Here is a 16,286-nt window from a genome sequence, read left to right on the forward strand (position 1 = left end):
ATGGGATGACATCAAAAAGGTACTGGGAGAGTCCTTGACAGATGGGATGACATCAAAAAGGTACTGGGAGAGCCCTTGACAGATGGGATGACATCAAAAAGGTACTGGGAGAGCCCTTGACAGATGGGATGACATCAAAAAGGTACTGGGAGAGTCCTTGACAGATGGGATGACATCAAAAAGGTACTGGGAGAGCCCTTGACAGATGGGATGACATCACGGAGGCTGTAGCTTTGGAAACAGCCCCAAGGAGAGCTACTGCAAGTCGAGATAATGTCACCAAAACTGAAAATTGGAAACTGTCATAGCAGATGTCACTGGGATGCGAGATGACATGCACCGAGACAACTTGCCAGCAAGGGTTGGTACCCCTGATAAGCCTAGCGATGCCCAACACTTGGACATCTGCATATCCCCGCCTGAATAAAAAACTGTACTAGATGGAGATGCCTCCTCCCACACAGGGCGGCAGGTTGTTGATGCCCCCTGCAGAAAGAATAGGGGCAGCAACACATACAAGATAGCTCAACACCTACTCAAGTGGAATGTGGGTTTGTGGTAAAAAAGAAAGTAACGAGAACAAGGCTTGTTACTATCTCCAGTAAATTGTCTCTGATGCATGGGAGGCTTGGCTGAATTTACAGGTTTGCATTTTGGGAAATGCAAGAAACACAGGCAACATAATATCACACAGAAAGCACACCACAAAAACAAATAAAACAGGCGTAATATGGGCAACTATCCAGCTTCTTGCGAAAGATGGGCACTGAACAGTCTTGCTACAAAGGCAGTTAGAAGGAAACTGGTATGATGATGCGTATCAGGGTGAAGCAGGTTGTGTAGCTTCCTCCTACTTCCCTATTGGCTGACTCCTGACTCCTGTTGCCACCAATTCCTTGTGTTATTTTTCACGACTCCAGTTAGAAGAGAAATTATCCCTACACTAAGACCAAGGCATTTTCCGTACATGAGCAACAAGGTTTGACTGTCTTGAGCAACCAAGGTTCAACTGTAATTAATATGGAAAATTCGGTAATAGATCTGAAAGTGATACTAGATGGTAAACAGCATGTTTTCATAATAAAGAAGGGACCAAAAACATTCCTATTTAGTGACTGCTACACCAGTGAAAAAAGTTTAGTTACACTTACAAAATGAACTAACATGCACTGATTTTTGAGGTGTGGCCCTGCAGTGTTGTATTCAAAGGAATGGGCCAAGACTCAAAACTGCAACTAACCTTGTAATTACTGTAATGTGAAGTATGGGGGACTAACAGTTTTTTTTTTTTTTTTTTATTTAACAACAACATACAAAAAGGGTTATGGATACAGTCAACTAACTATTAAAATGCTGAAAGAGTACGGCAATGTTTATAATGGCAACACAGTACTGTTATTCAGTGTACTGTAATATGTAACTTGATCTGCCATCAGTAACAATCATAAAAAACATTCAGTCATTACGATAGGATTTCCACATAAACATCGCATCGCCCAAATGATATTAAATGAGATTCAAGATATCAGGAAGTGATGTAAAATTATTTTTGTTAGCCAACTTCAACTAGTCTTACAAAGAATCGGTGAAACTCGCCCAACTACATAACTTTAAATCTTTTAAACATCAAAAGCATTACAATATTTAAATAATTTTAACAGTATGCAGTACAGTATGTAGCCATTTTTGGTATCAGTAAAATACTGAAACTTTTGCCATAAAATCTATGTAAAAAAAAAAAATTTAAGTCTATAAACTTACCTGTTGAACAGAGCAAATAAAAAAAAAAAAAAAGCTTGACTTTTAGCCATCCATATTACTGCTCTGTTTATTAAAAAGGTTAGCCATGCATCATATGAAGACATGCACAAGGACATACATCCAAACAATAAAACACTACTGTTGTGATTGAGATTGTATTTGGTATCTAAGACATATAAAAATAATACTTAAAGCATCAGTACTCCACGGGAAACCCAAAATTAATGATTTACATTACATCTTAACGTAAAATGCACTTTCCATAAAAAAAGTGCTTTTAATGCTTACACTTGGAAAAGGGGTATAAGCCAACACAGATAAAGCCACAAAAAGACTTTGAAACTATGCTTAAAGACACCATAAATATATATATACAGAATAAAAACAATGAGATTTATCTTAAAACATTATTGTAATTACCCTTTTTCTGGTTCAAATCTTGAGTACTACATTAACATTACCATCTCTTTTAAGTATTCCAAAGCATGCTCCACAAAAAGTACAGAGAACTGTATTTTTTCTCCTCTAATAAGAGGGAGCAAATGAAGATCAAAGGGGTAAGGGGCGTCACTGGCCAAAACATCACTATGGTAATTACAGTGATGAAGCAGCACAATCTCTGATATGGTAAGTCATGCAGTAACAGGGGATTTTATTTTTAAGTACTTGAATGGTTAGCTGCAGCTAAAAAAACTATCATGTCGTGCTCATTATGAAGTGACAAAACAAAGGTTCTTTTGATAAGGTAGTCCTTGTTCACTCATCTCCTACTAGTACTTAATTTTCATTAAATTAAGACAGAATTATTGTCAAAATTCATGACATTTCACTGGCCTAAATGAGTTGGGCACAGCAAAACTGTAATGATCATTTTCCAAAAAGGAGCATATTTATCATCACTGGAAAAGTAAGGACTCATAGTGGTTGAAACTGTACATAAGCTGCTGTAAACATTAGCAGTAGTGCAAATAAAACCGAAAAAACAAGTTACAACCTAGATGTGACCATGCTTGCCACCCTTCGAAAAGTAGTGGCCAGCTCTGGTAGGCAGGAAGAAGAATGGGCGGAAGAAATGGGCGGTGACGTGGTAACAATTAAGTGGACGAAATTATTTCCTAGCAAGCACAGCCGCCATCTGCGGTCCGCCCAATATCTGCAACATTCTCGGAGTCTCTCAGCACAACTTCGGTCACTACGGACACAATTAAGGAAAATAGGCACAGGCAAAACAAAACAAGATGTTCAAGTGGAGTTTGGCAGCAGGATAAGAGCAGGGCTATACTTAAATATATAATTATAAGCTATTTCAAATTTTTTATTTTAATTGGGAAAAGAAGGGTTTGCACACTATTCATTATGAGATTTATTGATTTTAAAATGCCTTCGAGTACTATCTTAATTCCTATTCAGTTTGAAAAAATCATTATATTAAAAAAAATATCAACAAGCGAACATAATCCACAATGCTTCTGTAAACTCCACTTGCATCACAACCACAAATCACGGGAATGCAAAAAATAATAATTAGTAAAATTCACAAGTGAAATAGCAGACAGAATGTCATTCTCATGCTATACAGTGCATCATGCCTAAGTGTGATAAAGCAAATGAAATCAGTGAGATGCAACAAAAGGATATTGCAAAAGAGCATGCAAGATGCATTCAATTTAGTATTGACAAGCCATTCCTTTTTATACTGTACTGCACAATTAGGCATGGCACATTTCTATACAATCTGAATGACTACAATATGAAGTCAGCAATACTATCTCAACACTGATTACGTTTTACCTCTACAGTACAAAAAATCAACTTGCTTCGGGACAACACTGTGAGACTTAAGATACGACAGTCAAATTTCACATTGGTTCTCCAAGACCATCATCACTTGACAAACATCCAAACTATGTGATATTTACTCTTTACAATATTTACTACCACAAGTCTATAATCACCTTACCTTTCAACATCAGTGCGGCAGCTAGGATAAAAATACCTACCTTCCTCGTATATCTTGTTAAACCTATATAACTCATTAAGTTCGCAGCTTTCTGAAGGGAATCCAGAAGGCTTGGTGTCAAAGTTATACTTCTAAGACCTATTACAGAACACGGTGTGTCATCAGTATTTGGTATAAATTCTAAAACACAGCAAACTATACCCTTAGTACTGGTTCCAAATGCTGGAGAATAAAGGAGAGCCACAAAATTACAGTAAATAACATGAGAATATACATTTAGAAGCTTGAAGGGGACATGAAAATCAGAAACAAGTACTCTGAGCTACAATACATAATACGATTATAGTATAAAATACCCAAACCATCGTACATAATACGATTAGAGTAAAAAATACCCTAAACCATCGAAACTCAAAACTATACTACCATGGTACATGCCATATGTCCTTTGGACTTGAAAGGTTGAAGGGATTTGGCAAAGCCAAAATGAAAAGTTGAAGGGATTTGGCAAGCCAAAATAAAATATACAAGGAAGCCATTCCCAACTGTTACCCCATCAGTCAAGACCTTGTTATGTAGCCATCTCAAACTTACCCTCAAAACCATACAAGTCAAAATAAAAGGGATATAATATAAGCATGCATTTATCTATGACAGAGGGTCCATCCTTCGAGAGTGTCCTACTACACACAGAAATCAACTAATTATTAAATGCTAGATTTGAGAATGAGAGGACACTAAATTAGAATAAGAATAATAAAACAGAAAATGACATTCTGGCATGGGATCATGATGGGGTAAAAAAAAAATAATGGTAAACTTTCTCATAAAAATCAAATGTTCTCGCTTCTGCACGAACAAAGCTATATGGAGGTGACAACTGGTATTCTGACACCCACAGAAAATATTTAAAATATCAATGCAAATACACCTTCTTTTCCATTTAAAAGATAATGATACACCTGCTTTTCTCCCTTACCAATTGAATGTAAAAAATAAGTTGATAAATATATGAATTACACATACCATATATATATATATGCATTTATTTCACAACTGTATCCAAAACTAAATTGGGATTGGTTACTTCTGCATTGTGTATATACATATAAATGGTATTTGACAGCAAAAAATATTGCACATCTAATTTGGAGAGCGAGCCATGTTTGTCAAATTAGCTCCAAAATATAATAAATTTAACCATTTAATTCATGTGAGCATGTACTTGGATGTAAAATTAATTTCTATCTAGTCATAATGTAACTAATCCTCAATTCAGTGTCACCCTAGGCTGATAAATATTCTAGACTAAAGCTAAACTGTAGGATGGCAGATTCCAAGAGTAGTTATTTCTATATAATGTGTATTGGATAAAAATATTTCAGATTTAAATTTAACTGCAGTTTCACATTTTATTTTTACTCTGTAAATATTATAACTCGAAAATTTCAAGTCTTCACACTCTAGTTTGAAATTTTATACCTATTTCATAAGTGCCTTTAATCTGAGGAAAGATAAACTGAAAACTGGTCACTCTCAGGGTTTGTGTCATGCTATCTTTTTGGAGTTCCAACCCAAGTACAGTGTTGACCTTGCAAGCACAACTTTATTTCTTATATCCCATAGAAGAGTACTATCTAATATGTTCCTTGTAGGGCACTCTATGGAATACTCAACTCAACCCTTTTCATTTCACCCCCAACTGTCATTGTCTTTGTCTTGTTCCAGTTAACTTCAAAGCACAAGATTTGGACTATCTTGACTAGACTGAAAAAGTAAACTCTGACCTAGTTAAATATAAGTAGTACTTTAGAATAGTAATAATAATCTGCAAATTCCAATCACAATTACACTTACTTTCATTTGCCACACAAGCCAATTTCTTCTCAAAAGGTATCACTCTAAGGAATAAGCTACAGTATTTATGCTAAACACTCAGGGGAAAAAGACAAGACATCCTGGACATAGCTGAGACCCTCTATCTTTTCAGCAGTGTACCTTGCATTTCTTTATGATCGCTTTTTATCTGCTCCCTCTGGGATCTTCCTGGGAACTTTGGCAACTTTACATTTATAAGCAAACCTTCAGACTGCCCTACAAGTCTGTTTATACTCGATTTACAATTATTCATTTGCTAAATGAGATATGTCTATTAAAATAATGCATCCTACATAAACCTTACATGTTAATGAAAAATTTGGTTTAAGTGCAATGGCACCATTGAGAAATCTCGTTACTAAAAGAAAAATGAAATGCCAAATATGCAGTTAAATCCAATATCATATATATCATGAAAGAAAACTTGCCAAGATACTGATACCTGTACAGTGCATCAAATGTCAGGTACTGTACATGGTATTTATATCTTTCATATGCGAGTACCATACTGTTAGGAAGATTTCAATGAAGAGATGATGAGTGTATATTATAAAATTTTTAAAATTAGCTTTTAAAAGGATACTGTCAACCTTCTTGTTTTCAGTAGATTCCATTCCAGGTAATGCAGCTGCAACACGTCGGAACAACTGAAATAGAAATATCCATGTGAGCAATGTAGGACTATCACAATCAATCAATTATGGGATATAATCATTAAACCTGCAATATCAACAAGAGTATGTAAAGTTCTAAATTCCTTAATTTTGTGTAAGTTTTCCAAGTCCACAGAATAAACACATCTGTATGCAGTAGTATTCTACTTTGTCTAATTCCACCAGGTAACCATACCAAGGAAACTTTTGTGCTGATCTGCATCATAATCTTTGTACTATGGAGCTTTACAGTTACGAACTTTGGCCTTTCATAAAATTTTGCTTCATATCACACAAAGCAAGATTATTAGATGATGCACTATGAAATTCCTTTCATTTTCTCCTTACCTAATTCCCTGTTGTCTTGTTCAATCCAACTATAATGACATCCATGAAAAATATATTTTTCCACTATAGATCTGACAAATACCTAACTTCTCTACCTGGCTTGTTTGTTGAAATATGTTAAATATTCCAAACAAATAAAAACGGCTGATACACACAAATTGTAACTGTTACACTGGAAATTTTTAAATGCTTCAGGTTTTGTATTGTTTGGTATAAATTATAAGGTTTCCATGTGTATATTCAACTTCAGCAGAGGTTGACAAAATCACAAGACAATTACAAAACGTAAGACACTTACTTGCTTTACATTATATCCAGCTTTCGCACTTGTCTCAATAAACATAACATTGAGTTCCTTCGCTTTTCGTTCTCCCTCTTCCGTGGATACCTAAAAGTAAGAAGAATATAAAGTTTTAACAGTAAAATTCAAGAATGAAAAGTCTTCTTAAATCTTAATGACATAAATGATAACTGCAGCCAAGCCTAGCCAATCTCTTAAGAATTGCTCCACATTGGATACAAACCATAACCTTGTAACTACAATTAAAAGAGCCTCTAACCACTGCTTAACTTATTGTCCAGTACTAATATGCAACATTGATCTTTGTAGATGAAATTCCACTTGACTACTATTTCACTCATACCAAGCCCTATGGTGGATTAACTTCATGATGGGACACCCATCCTCATAAGCATATACGTCCTATACAAAAACTGCCATTAATAGTCCCTATTCTCTGGTCAACTTAAAAATAATATGATGCAAAAATTGTTTCAAAGCATAGCTGATTGGGAAGAGTACTGTAGTGTGAAATGTAACTAGATCATAAAATTCAACAATAGTTCTTTGCATGTGAGTATGCATGTGTGCACTCTTTTAAATAGAAAGCAATGACAATGTTTCGTACATGCCTTAAAACTTTTATAAATACATTTATTATAGTGAAACCTCAGCAGTAGACCATATGATCAGTAAAAAAATACATATACTAAAAATTTTTAATGATTGTATAGCAAAACGTAAAAGGATAGCGAGAGTACTGACCATTACAATTTATGGTAACACAAATGATTACAAACTGGAATATAAAAACACAGTCAAAACATTACAACTTGGGTTTGATCATTTGTCAAAGGGAACCAAATACCATGTTTGTCTACCAAGAAGAGAAACTTTGATAAAATTAAATTTGAACAACAGTTAGGAAAGGAAAGGAACTTTACCCAAGGTTGACCTATCTAGCCAATAGTAATGATGTGTATGCACAACTATCACCTAGATTCTAAAATCAATATATGGGGATCAAATCAAGATTCCCTGAATGTTGACAGTAGTTCCTGTAGAGCAGTACTACTTGGAAAAACAAAAACAAAGAGGTAAGGAAAGGACCTATTCCACGAGCAAGATCCGATACTGACAATAGTATAGCAGACAAAACTTTTGAGTTTCTAATCTCTAACACTGAACCCACCACAGTATTTGTTTTGACAAAACCCAAGTGAGATATAAAACTGTTTGCAGTTAAGGAACAACTTTTCCAGCTCAGGGAACCCTTGTAAAGTTTAAACAAGACAATGTCCACAGTATAAAGGAATAAGACGACTAATACACCAATCTTACCTGTCTTTTGTCTGAAAGATCAGTTTTATTCCCTACAAGCATAATAATCACATCACTACCACGCTCTGTTCGGACGTCATCTATCCATTTTGATGTTTGGTGGAAGGAGTTAGCATCTGAAAACAAAAGAAGCCATTAGCATTTACATTAAAGGGTGGTTGGTTTGCTAGCAAACCAACAGTATGACAGTATAGGATGAAGATAACGTACAGTGAAAAGACAAATGAGAATTACAGTGGACTCCCCGTATTCGCGTTCTCCGGATTCGCGGACTCACACATTCGCGGATTTCTCTTGGGAACGTTTCCCTGCATTATTCGCGTAAAATTCGCACATTCGCGGTATTTTTCTATGAGAAATATCCATAAATTCCTGGGTTTTTTTTTTTATCAATTTCATCATAGAATGCACTTTTTGTGATAAAACTATTAAAAAAACCAAGTATGAAAATTTTTAGTGGTTTTTCTTGAGTTTTAACTAACAAAATAGGCTGTTTTTATAGGGGTTCCAAACATTCGCAGGTTCTAACTATTCATGGGGGGGGGGGGGGGGGGTGCTGGTATGCACCCCCCGCGAATATGGGGGGACCACTGTAGTTAGAAAATAGATTCACTGTGCACTGACATGCCACCATATTCAGAATTTTAGATGCATCTCATAAGTACAAAAAAAAATTAATAATACAACTAGTATGTATATACAGTAATTACAAAGATACTGTGCTGAGTTCTTGTTTGCACACCAGAGCTGCTTTGGACCTCTACCAGAACCTCATCTGGCTTCCTTGCCAGGCATAATCACCATCCTTTCAGGCACTTGCCAATGGACAAGAGATATGAATGCAAGAACCATGTTCCTCACGCCAAGCACTAGCAAATTTCTTGGCCTGTGTCTCAACTTCAACCCTTCTAGTGCAGAGTAAAAACTCCTAAATTAATGCTGTTTACAAAAAAGGAAGCAATAGCAACCTTAAGTTAAAGCCTGAATACCAAATACAAACTAAATGGCAGCCTTTGATGCAGTGTAAATAGCTGCAATTCAATGGCAGTAATAAACTGAAATTGGTTTTGCTTGCCAAGCTGGTTTTACCCAAATTTGGAACCTGTTACCTTTTAAGCTGACAACTCTTCAGGTAAAGGCTAGATCCATGATAAAAAATGGTGGCCTTATACAACATGAGCAACAGAAATCATTGACAGCAAGATGGTAGACACAACTAAAGCATTAAGCACTGTCTCCTCAGCTTCAACACTGGAAGCCAGGTGCATGGCCATGGTAATACCCAATGGGTAATGACAGGGGTCACTGGTCATATCAGCTAGGCATTTCGCACTGTAAAGTACACCCCTTAGACTGCCACACTAATGGATATGAAAAATTTATAAATGGACCCAAGCCCCAGGTATTTGGGGTGCTAGTTCCTCCAGTTTGTAATATTACTAAGGATAAATTGAAAACATCTTTGCACCTTCCAACTGGGTTCTTGTGGACACCAAAAGAGTTGAAGGCCCAGAGTGATTTGTCTGGGAATTTTGAGACAAAAGGCTGGGGATGATATAGTGAATGGACAAAAAGACCCAATCTTTGTATCTATTGGCACCAGAGCAGCAATGAGTGTTTTATGATATAATATTTTTGTACCCCTCATGCATTATGTTTCCATAATCTGTATGTCATCACTTCAAGTACATACCATCTAATAAAATACTTACATTTCTGCTGCTAAATTACTGTAAATATATGTACTGTAACAGGAATTGTAACCTGACTATGTTGGGAAAATACAATAGAGTGAGTATGTATACTCAAAGATTTTGATTTTAACAAAACCTTTTTCAAATTATAACAAGCTCCAGCCAATGCATAAAGAAGTTTCAACAAGGGGCATCTGCACTGATTTTTGCCATTCAAACTTGTCTTCCCTTTTCTTAAGCTGCTGTAAGTAATTTCATATTCAGTATACAGTACATTTCAGTCTAGGAGCAAATTTCAGTGACTATCACTAACTATTCAGCTAAACTTAATCATTTTCTTCAAACTGTTTTTCTGTAACTTTATTGAAAACAGCATGGAAACATGGGTTTAATTAGTGTGAAATAAAAATGTCAGTACAAAAATTTCAGTATTTTTCATCACTTACTAGTTATATCATAAACAACAACAGCAACAGTAGAATCACGAATATAGGAAGGGATCAGGCTTCGGAATCTCTCTTGCCCAGCTGTGTCCCAAAGCTGCAGCCTCACCTGAAATCAAAATCACACACACAAAGTTAAAAACTACAAGTTTTTAATTTTTTATATGCAACAACATTTTTTCGGCAGTTTTCATTCAACACTTACTAATATTAAACAAGAGAATTTTTGTAATTCATACTGCATACTGATACTTATAAAAAAAATGTGTGCATGTATACATACAAGTACATATAATTACAAAATGGTGAACATTTTTTTTATATAAGTCTTCCTTAATGGCACCCCAAATCAAACTTAATTAAGTCACTGTTTGCTATGTTATTTACAGCCAAAACCCAGGCAAGGGAATGACAGCAATTCAGCATGGGGTCATTTCAAGATAAACAATCCAATATTTACATCTCATGAAGACAACTGCCGTTTTTTAAAAAAAGAAGGTAAAAAGATCTTAGAATAATGAGAAAGACAACTATCTAGAAATGAATGGGATCAAGGGCTTACCAAACCAGCTGATTCTAAAGTTCGGGCCCCATAATGCACTGTAAGCATTACTAAAGGTCACTTGTAGTGTCACTTAGGTCCCTAGCTGCATTCACTTATAAGTTTTACATTTGCTATGTTCCCACTTTTTTCTTCAATCATGCTGACCAAGCACTCCAACTCCCCCTTTTCACTATCTTGAACACTGAATGGCCGAAAGTTCCCCAGTGCTGGGCTTTATGACCAAATTTTTTCATAAATCAACGTAGTTAAGATATTCCATTATCCAAGGAAGTGAGAAGCCTGACTGGCACAATGAGATCAGAAGCATTAATTTTTATGTACTTTTTAAACAGTAAAATGGAGTTCATATGTTATATTACTTCAGATAGACATCGACATCATATACCGTAATTAAAAAGGTTTAACCAATCAACTTACCACATCTCACTCGTCGGATTTTAAAATATGACCTTTGCATTAATCATGAAACTGACAGCAAGTATAAACAAAAAATCACATTGCCTAGAAATCGATGAGAAAGATTAGCCTCATAAAACAATGCATAAAAAATTAGTCTGCACTACCAATTTGGATTTTTTTTTTTTATATATACAACTGACATACGTAATAAAAGCAAATATGAATAAAACCTTGCATAAACAAACAAACCTTGTAACTATGATTCTAAAGGCATGATAAAGTTTATGCCTTACTAAACTGTCGTAGTTTATACAACCTTGATATGAAACTTTTTCATTTATAAAAAAAAAAATCAAATTTTCAATATGCAGAAATTATTAGTAGTTTAACTTCTCCCATTAGAATACTAGTCTATTTTGAGAAAACTAGCTATTCAAGTCTTCAGACACGTATTGCGCAATAATGCCAACTCTTGAAAGAGGGCGGAGCCTCAAAGTCATCCTGTTTGTTGATTTCTAGATTTCAAGTAACTTTAAACCATAAAGATCCTGTAGCCGTCCTATAATCGTTTATACTTGAATGCAGTAAGAATCTCTAATTATTCGTTCAAGTTGGTTTGGTAACCTCAGTTCAGAGTAGAATACCGATCATTATTCTTTAAAATCTACCGTGAAACCTTACTCCTAAGTGATGTTGACAATAAAATGGCGTGAAATTCATGCGTAATTGGAAATGGATCGTAGATGATGGGAGGAACATTTTTTTTTTTTAAATTTGGGCAATATCTAGTGGAAATCGTGAGGAACAATACATGAATGAATGAAATATTATGAGATAGACAGAGAGAGAAAGTGTAAGCATATGCCTATCTATAGAGATAATTTATTATAATTGTTTTGAGAGAGTGAATGATAGTATACTACTTTTAAAATATGTTTTAGAAGAGGAGAGAGCACAAAATCTGCTTACGTGAAAGCATAGGCCTATTTATAGCTACGGTACTTAATTCATCATAACTTCTTTGAGATTGAGTGATATATTTTTAAAGCATGTTTTAGAAGTGCAGAGAGAGAAAATTATAGTATCGGTGGTGGACTTGTGATGGGAAAAGGAAGAATAAAGAGCGGTGCAAAGATTCCTGGGAAACAGTGGTGTAGCTGCCAAGATCATGCTTCACTATACTTGATAAATTTTGATGGGACCTCAAGTATTCAAGAGTATTCAAGTTAATTCTCTAAGATATTCATACCCTAATCTTGATTTCAATCGACAGTTGCTGTAACGTTAATTCAAAGATTGTAATAAGAAGCGGAAAATTTCAACCATTGGCTACGGTCACTCCAGCTCTCGATAGTCTCTACTTTTGAAAATCGATTTTAATTCACAAATCATTCACGAAAAAAGCTGTGTAAATAAAAATATTTACAGCCACAAATAATTCAATAACTATTGCACGGGCAATAAAAGTTTCATATCTTGCAAAAAATGCAATGTATTGGGAAGATCTTTCAGTCTCGCGGCAAAGTATTGCAGCCGTGTTAGCTTTGTAGGCTAATCCTAACTGCTGGTAATGGGAGCGTAACCCGGAAATCTTCGAGTTGACAGGATACTTTAAACCTTGATAAAGATTTCCTTTTAATGACAAGAGCTTTGTAAACAGATATGTACTAGCATTCGATCCATGTCAGCGTCAAAGTAATCAAAGTTTGAAAGCCGTTACGGAAGCCATTATCTAGCGACTTGAATAGTTTCCCGCCCTAAGTAAGCATTCGGGCAGAGGGATCTCCCTTCACATCATAAGAGATTACTTTTGCGGATTTAACTAGATTTGCTCAACCTAACTTTTCCGTCACAATGACGCCAGCTAACTTTAAACGCTTTGGAATACAAAGATAAATTTGTAGAAACTGAAATAAATACCATTAGCGCTTACGATGATGATTACAATAATAATTCTGTTCACAGATGAGTAAATATTGTCTTCGAGATACGAAGTAACACAACCAGCTAGTCCTTTCTCTATACTCCCGAACTCTATGAACAAATCCCTCTGAGAAATTCCAATTACTTCGGACATACATGGTGTTTTTAGGCATCGGAACGTTTATGTTTTGCAGATTTAATATATATGATATAATTTGCATCATATTTTCATATTCTAGGGTAAATTTACCGAGATTGTGAATTTTCGGTAAAAAAAAAAAAATTATTTTCAATGAACGAAAGCTAATGAAAAGTGAATCATCACTTTTCTTGCCGATAGTACATCATTAAAAACAAATAGTAATGTAAGGTTAGTAACACTAGCTAATGACAAAGGATCTAACTAAAATTTGAACAAAAATCACTTTGATCCAAGAACTGAAAATGTTAAAGCCAGTTTTTTACACCTGACTGGTTACACAACATATACGTACTTTAAATCTGATCAGTTAACCTTCATGAGTGGCAGATGACTAAATTTTCGTTTATCGTATGCTTTGATGCAAATATTTTCTATTTTTGAAGCTGCCTGGTTTGTTCTATACATTATAAGAGTATCCTTATCACTTTTAATGATGTTTCCGTCACATTATATTGATTCACTGTCACTTGTCAAAGGATCTATAATAAAGCTACATTTGCCTTTTGTTTCTTAATTATAGTTTTAATGGTTTTGCCGTTTAAAATGGAGTACATTGTGACAAGTATGCTAATTGCTATATAACATTGTGGAATTGTTTTAACAGTTTCGCTGTTTAAAATGTAGTGCATTTTGACAATAAATGTGCTAATTGCTATATGACATTGTGGAATTAAAAGTTCATCAGTGATTACTGATAAACATAAAATTACATACACCATGTATGGGTCTCATACCACAATAATTTCTTCCTATTTAAGTGAGTCAAATTCAAGTTGCATGCACTAACCTAATTTTTCAGATGTTTATTGGTTGTTTTTTTATCTGTTGATTTATATTTACCCAACTAATACTCTATTTCTCCCTTTTTCACTTAATAACATTTGAGGTCCTCTCTAAGAATGTGTGCACATGATAAATAATGCTATTTTGCCTTCTTGATTACTCAATGATAGAAATATAGGCACCTACATAAAAAAGCAAAAATTAAAACTGATCCCATTTTATATTGCAACCCATATATCACTGTTGCAAATACAGTGACTCTTAGATATCAAAGTATTTCAAAATTACTTCAATGTTTTTTACCAAAATTTCACGTTTTCTCTTGAGGGGTTAGAAAATGTGTATCACTAAAGATTATGTCCTCAACTGAGAGTATGTGGGGAGTATCTGCTTTTGTGGGGATGAGGAATGACCAAGTCCTTTTCCAGTGGATGGAGATTTTAATAACCCCCTTTTTTGGGGGGGGGATGGAAAAGTAATACAAAAGTCTAGAGGAAAAGTACTCACCGTTCTGTCCTCCAAGTACATTGTTTTGGAGAGGAAATCTATACCAATGGTCGCCTGCAAATAAAGAAAAAAAATAGTCAGTGCATAATGTAAAAAAGAAAATAGTTAGCAACCACCATTCAATGCTTTTATTTCATCTAATTAGCAACCACCATTCAATGCTTTTATTTCATCTAAGATAAAGATAATCCATCATTTAAATTTATGTTCCAGACATTGCCCTGTAAAATGTTGAATAAAAATCTTTCTAGGAATTTATCATTGCTTAAAATAAAATCTTAGCAATAAAAGATTTCAAAAAATATTTGTTCATTCTCCATAACATATGGTTTTAATTCTTCTTATAATAATGAATACTACAGACACTGTATTCCTTACATTCATTAATTTTTTTTCCAAATTATGTAACAGCAGAAAATAAGGAAATACATATCACTTCACCACAGTGCTTCAATACTTATTTTGTTTCGAGAGGTAAAACTAAGATTTGAAAACATATGGACAAAAATAATAATAACTGTGAAAGAGATCTTCCTATTTTCTTCTTTTACTATTATAAATATGAATAAAACTGATTTTAAATGAACAAATAGTTAACATTTCTTCTTAACGCAGAGAGATTAGTAATAATGGCTTAAGAGCTTATGCAAAAACCATATTCAACATTGGAAATACCGCAAATCTAAGTCTTAGACTTCAGCAAATCCAAAATACATACGTATTTTCAAAATTCCAAATGGCACAAAAATATTCATTCAAAGACAGACTTCCACAAAAAAAATCGAAGGAATCGAAAGAATCCGAAAAAAATAAAAATAAAATTCGGAGTATCCAAAACCGGCACAAATACGCGCTGAGAGCAAAAGCCAGTCTCCTCCTAGCTTACAACGCACTCCCTAGGCACCCTCTCCCCCACAATCCCCCACCGACCACTAGCTCCCTTTCATAAAAAAAAAGAAAAAAAAAAGTAAAAAAAAAAATCTGCAAATGGAACAAAGCAAGGCAATATCCTCTTGCGACAGGAGCAGATGGCGCCCTGGAATCACTTTCGGATCTGCCATTTTATCTCTTATTCCGACCTTTCCCACACTCGACGGCAATGGAGAGAAGACATCCTCTCCTCTTAAATGGAAGCAGCCATTCGGATTGTTCACGACGAGAGAAAGAGTAAAAATGAGATAAAAATCGGTATTTTCCGGATGTTGCTACAGAAAAATAAACTGAGCAGTTGGTGTGTGTTTGTGTGTGTGTGTGAGAGAGAGAGAGAGAGAGAGATTAGGGGAGGCCTCGTAAACTCCCTGTTTTAGGCTAATCTCTTTCCAATGACCGCCCCCGCCCGCTTCGACCAAAAACCTTCAAGTCTGATATCATTGCTTTTATTGTTCCAAAGCATAAGCCGCAGGCCTAGCAACCTCACCAACACCGGTGGGGAAAAAAAAGAAAGGTGAGGGAGTTGACTTTCACACCCAAGCATGCGACAGAATTGGGAACACGGAAGGGAGAAAGGTATTCGATGACTTAACAATGAGGGGAAAAACTAAAAAGAATA

General features: G+C 35.0%; 1 protein-coding gene across 3 annotated transcripts in view; it reads right to left on the bottom strand.

Moving 5' to 3' along the window:
• LOC135209046 (ras-related protein Rab6) overlaps positions 1 to 16,286 on the bottom strand; it is a 90,955-nt gene that overhangs the window by 23,438 nt on the left and 51,231 nt on the right. For 2 of the 3 annotated variants that reach the window (XM_064241589.1, XM_064241587.1), the window contains exons 3-7: positions 14,738 to 14,791; positions 10,362 to 10,467; positions 8,222 to 8,337; positions 6,899 to 6,988; positions 6,183 to 6,246 (exon numbers count right to left, since the gene is read on the bottom strand). In XM_064241589.1, the coding sequence (XP_064097659.1) occupies positions 6,183 to 6,246; positions 6,899 to 6,988; positions 8,222 to 8,337; positions 10,362 to 10,467; positions 14,738 to 14,791 (430 nt within the window). Of the gene's footprint in view, positions 1 to 2,732; positions 2,954 to 6,182; positions 6,247 to 6,898; positions 6,989 to 8,221; positions 8,338 to 10,361; positions 10,468 to 14,737; positions 14,792 to 16,286 lie in introns of those variants that run through there. The other variant, XM_064241588.1, reaches the window with a different exon arrangement.

The sequence above is a fragment of the Macrobrachium nipponense genome, chromosome 37, assembly GCF_015104395.2.
Source record: "Macrobrachium nipponense isolate FS-2020 chromosome 37, ASM1510439v2, whole genome shotgun sequence".
NCBI lineage: Eukaryota > Metazoa > Arthropoda > Malacostraca > Decapoda > Palaemonidae > Macrobrachium > Macrobrachium nipponense.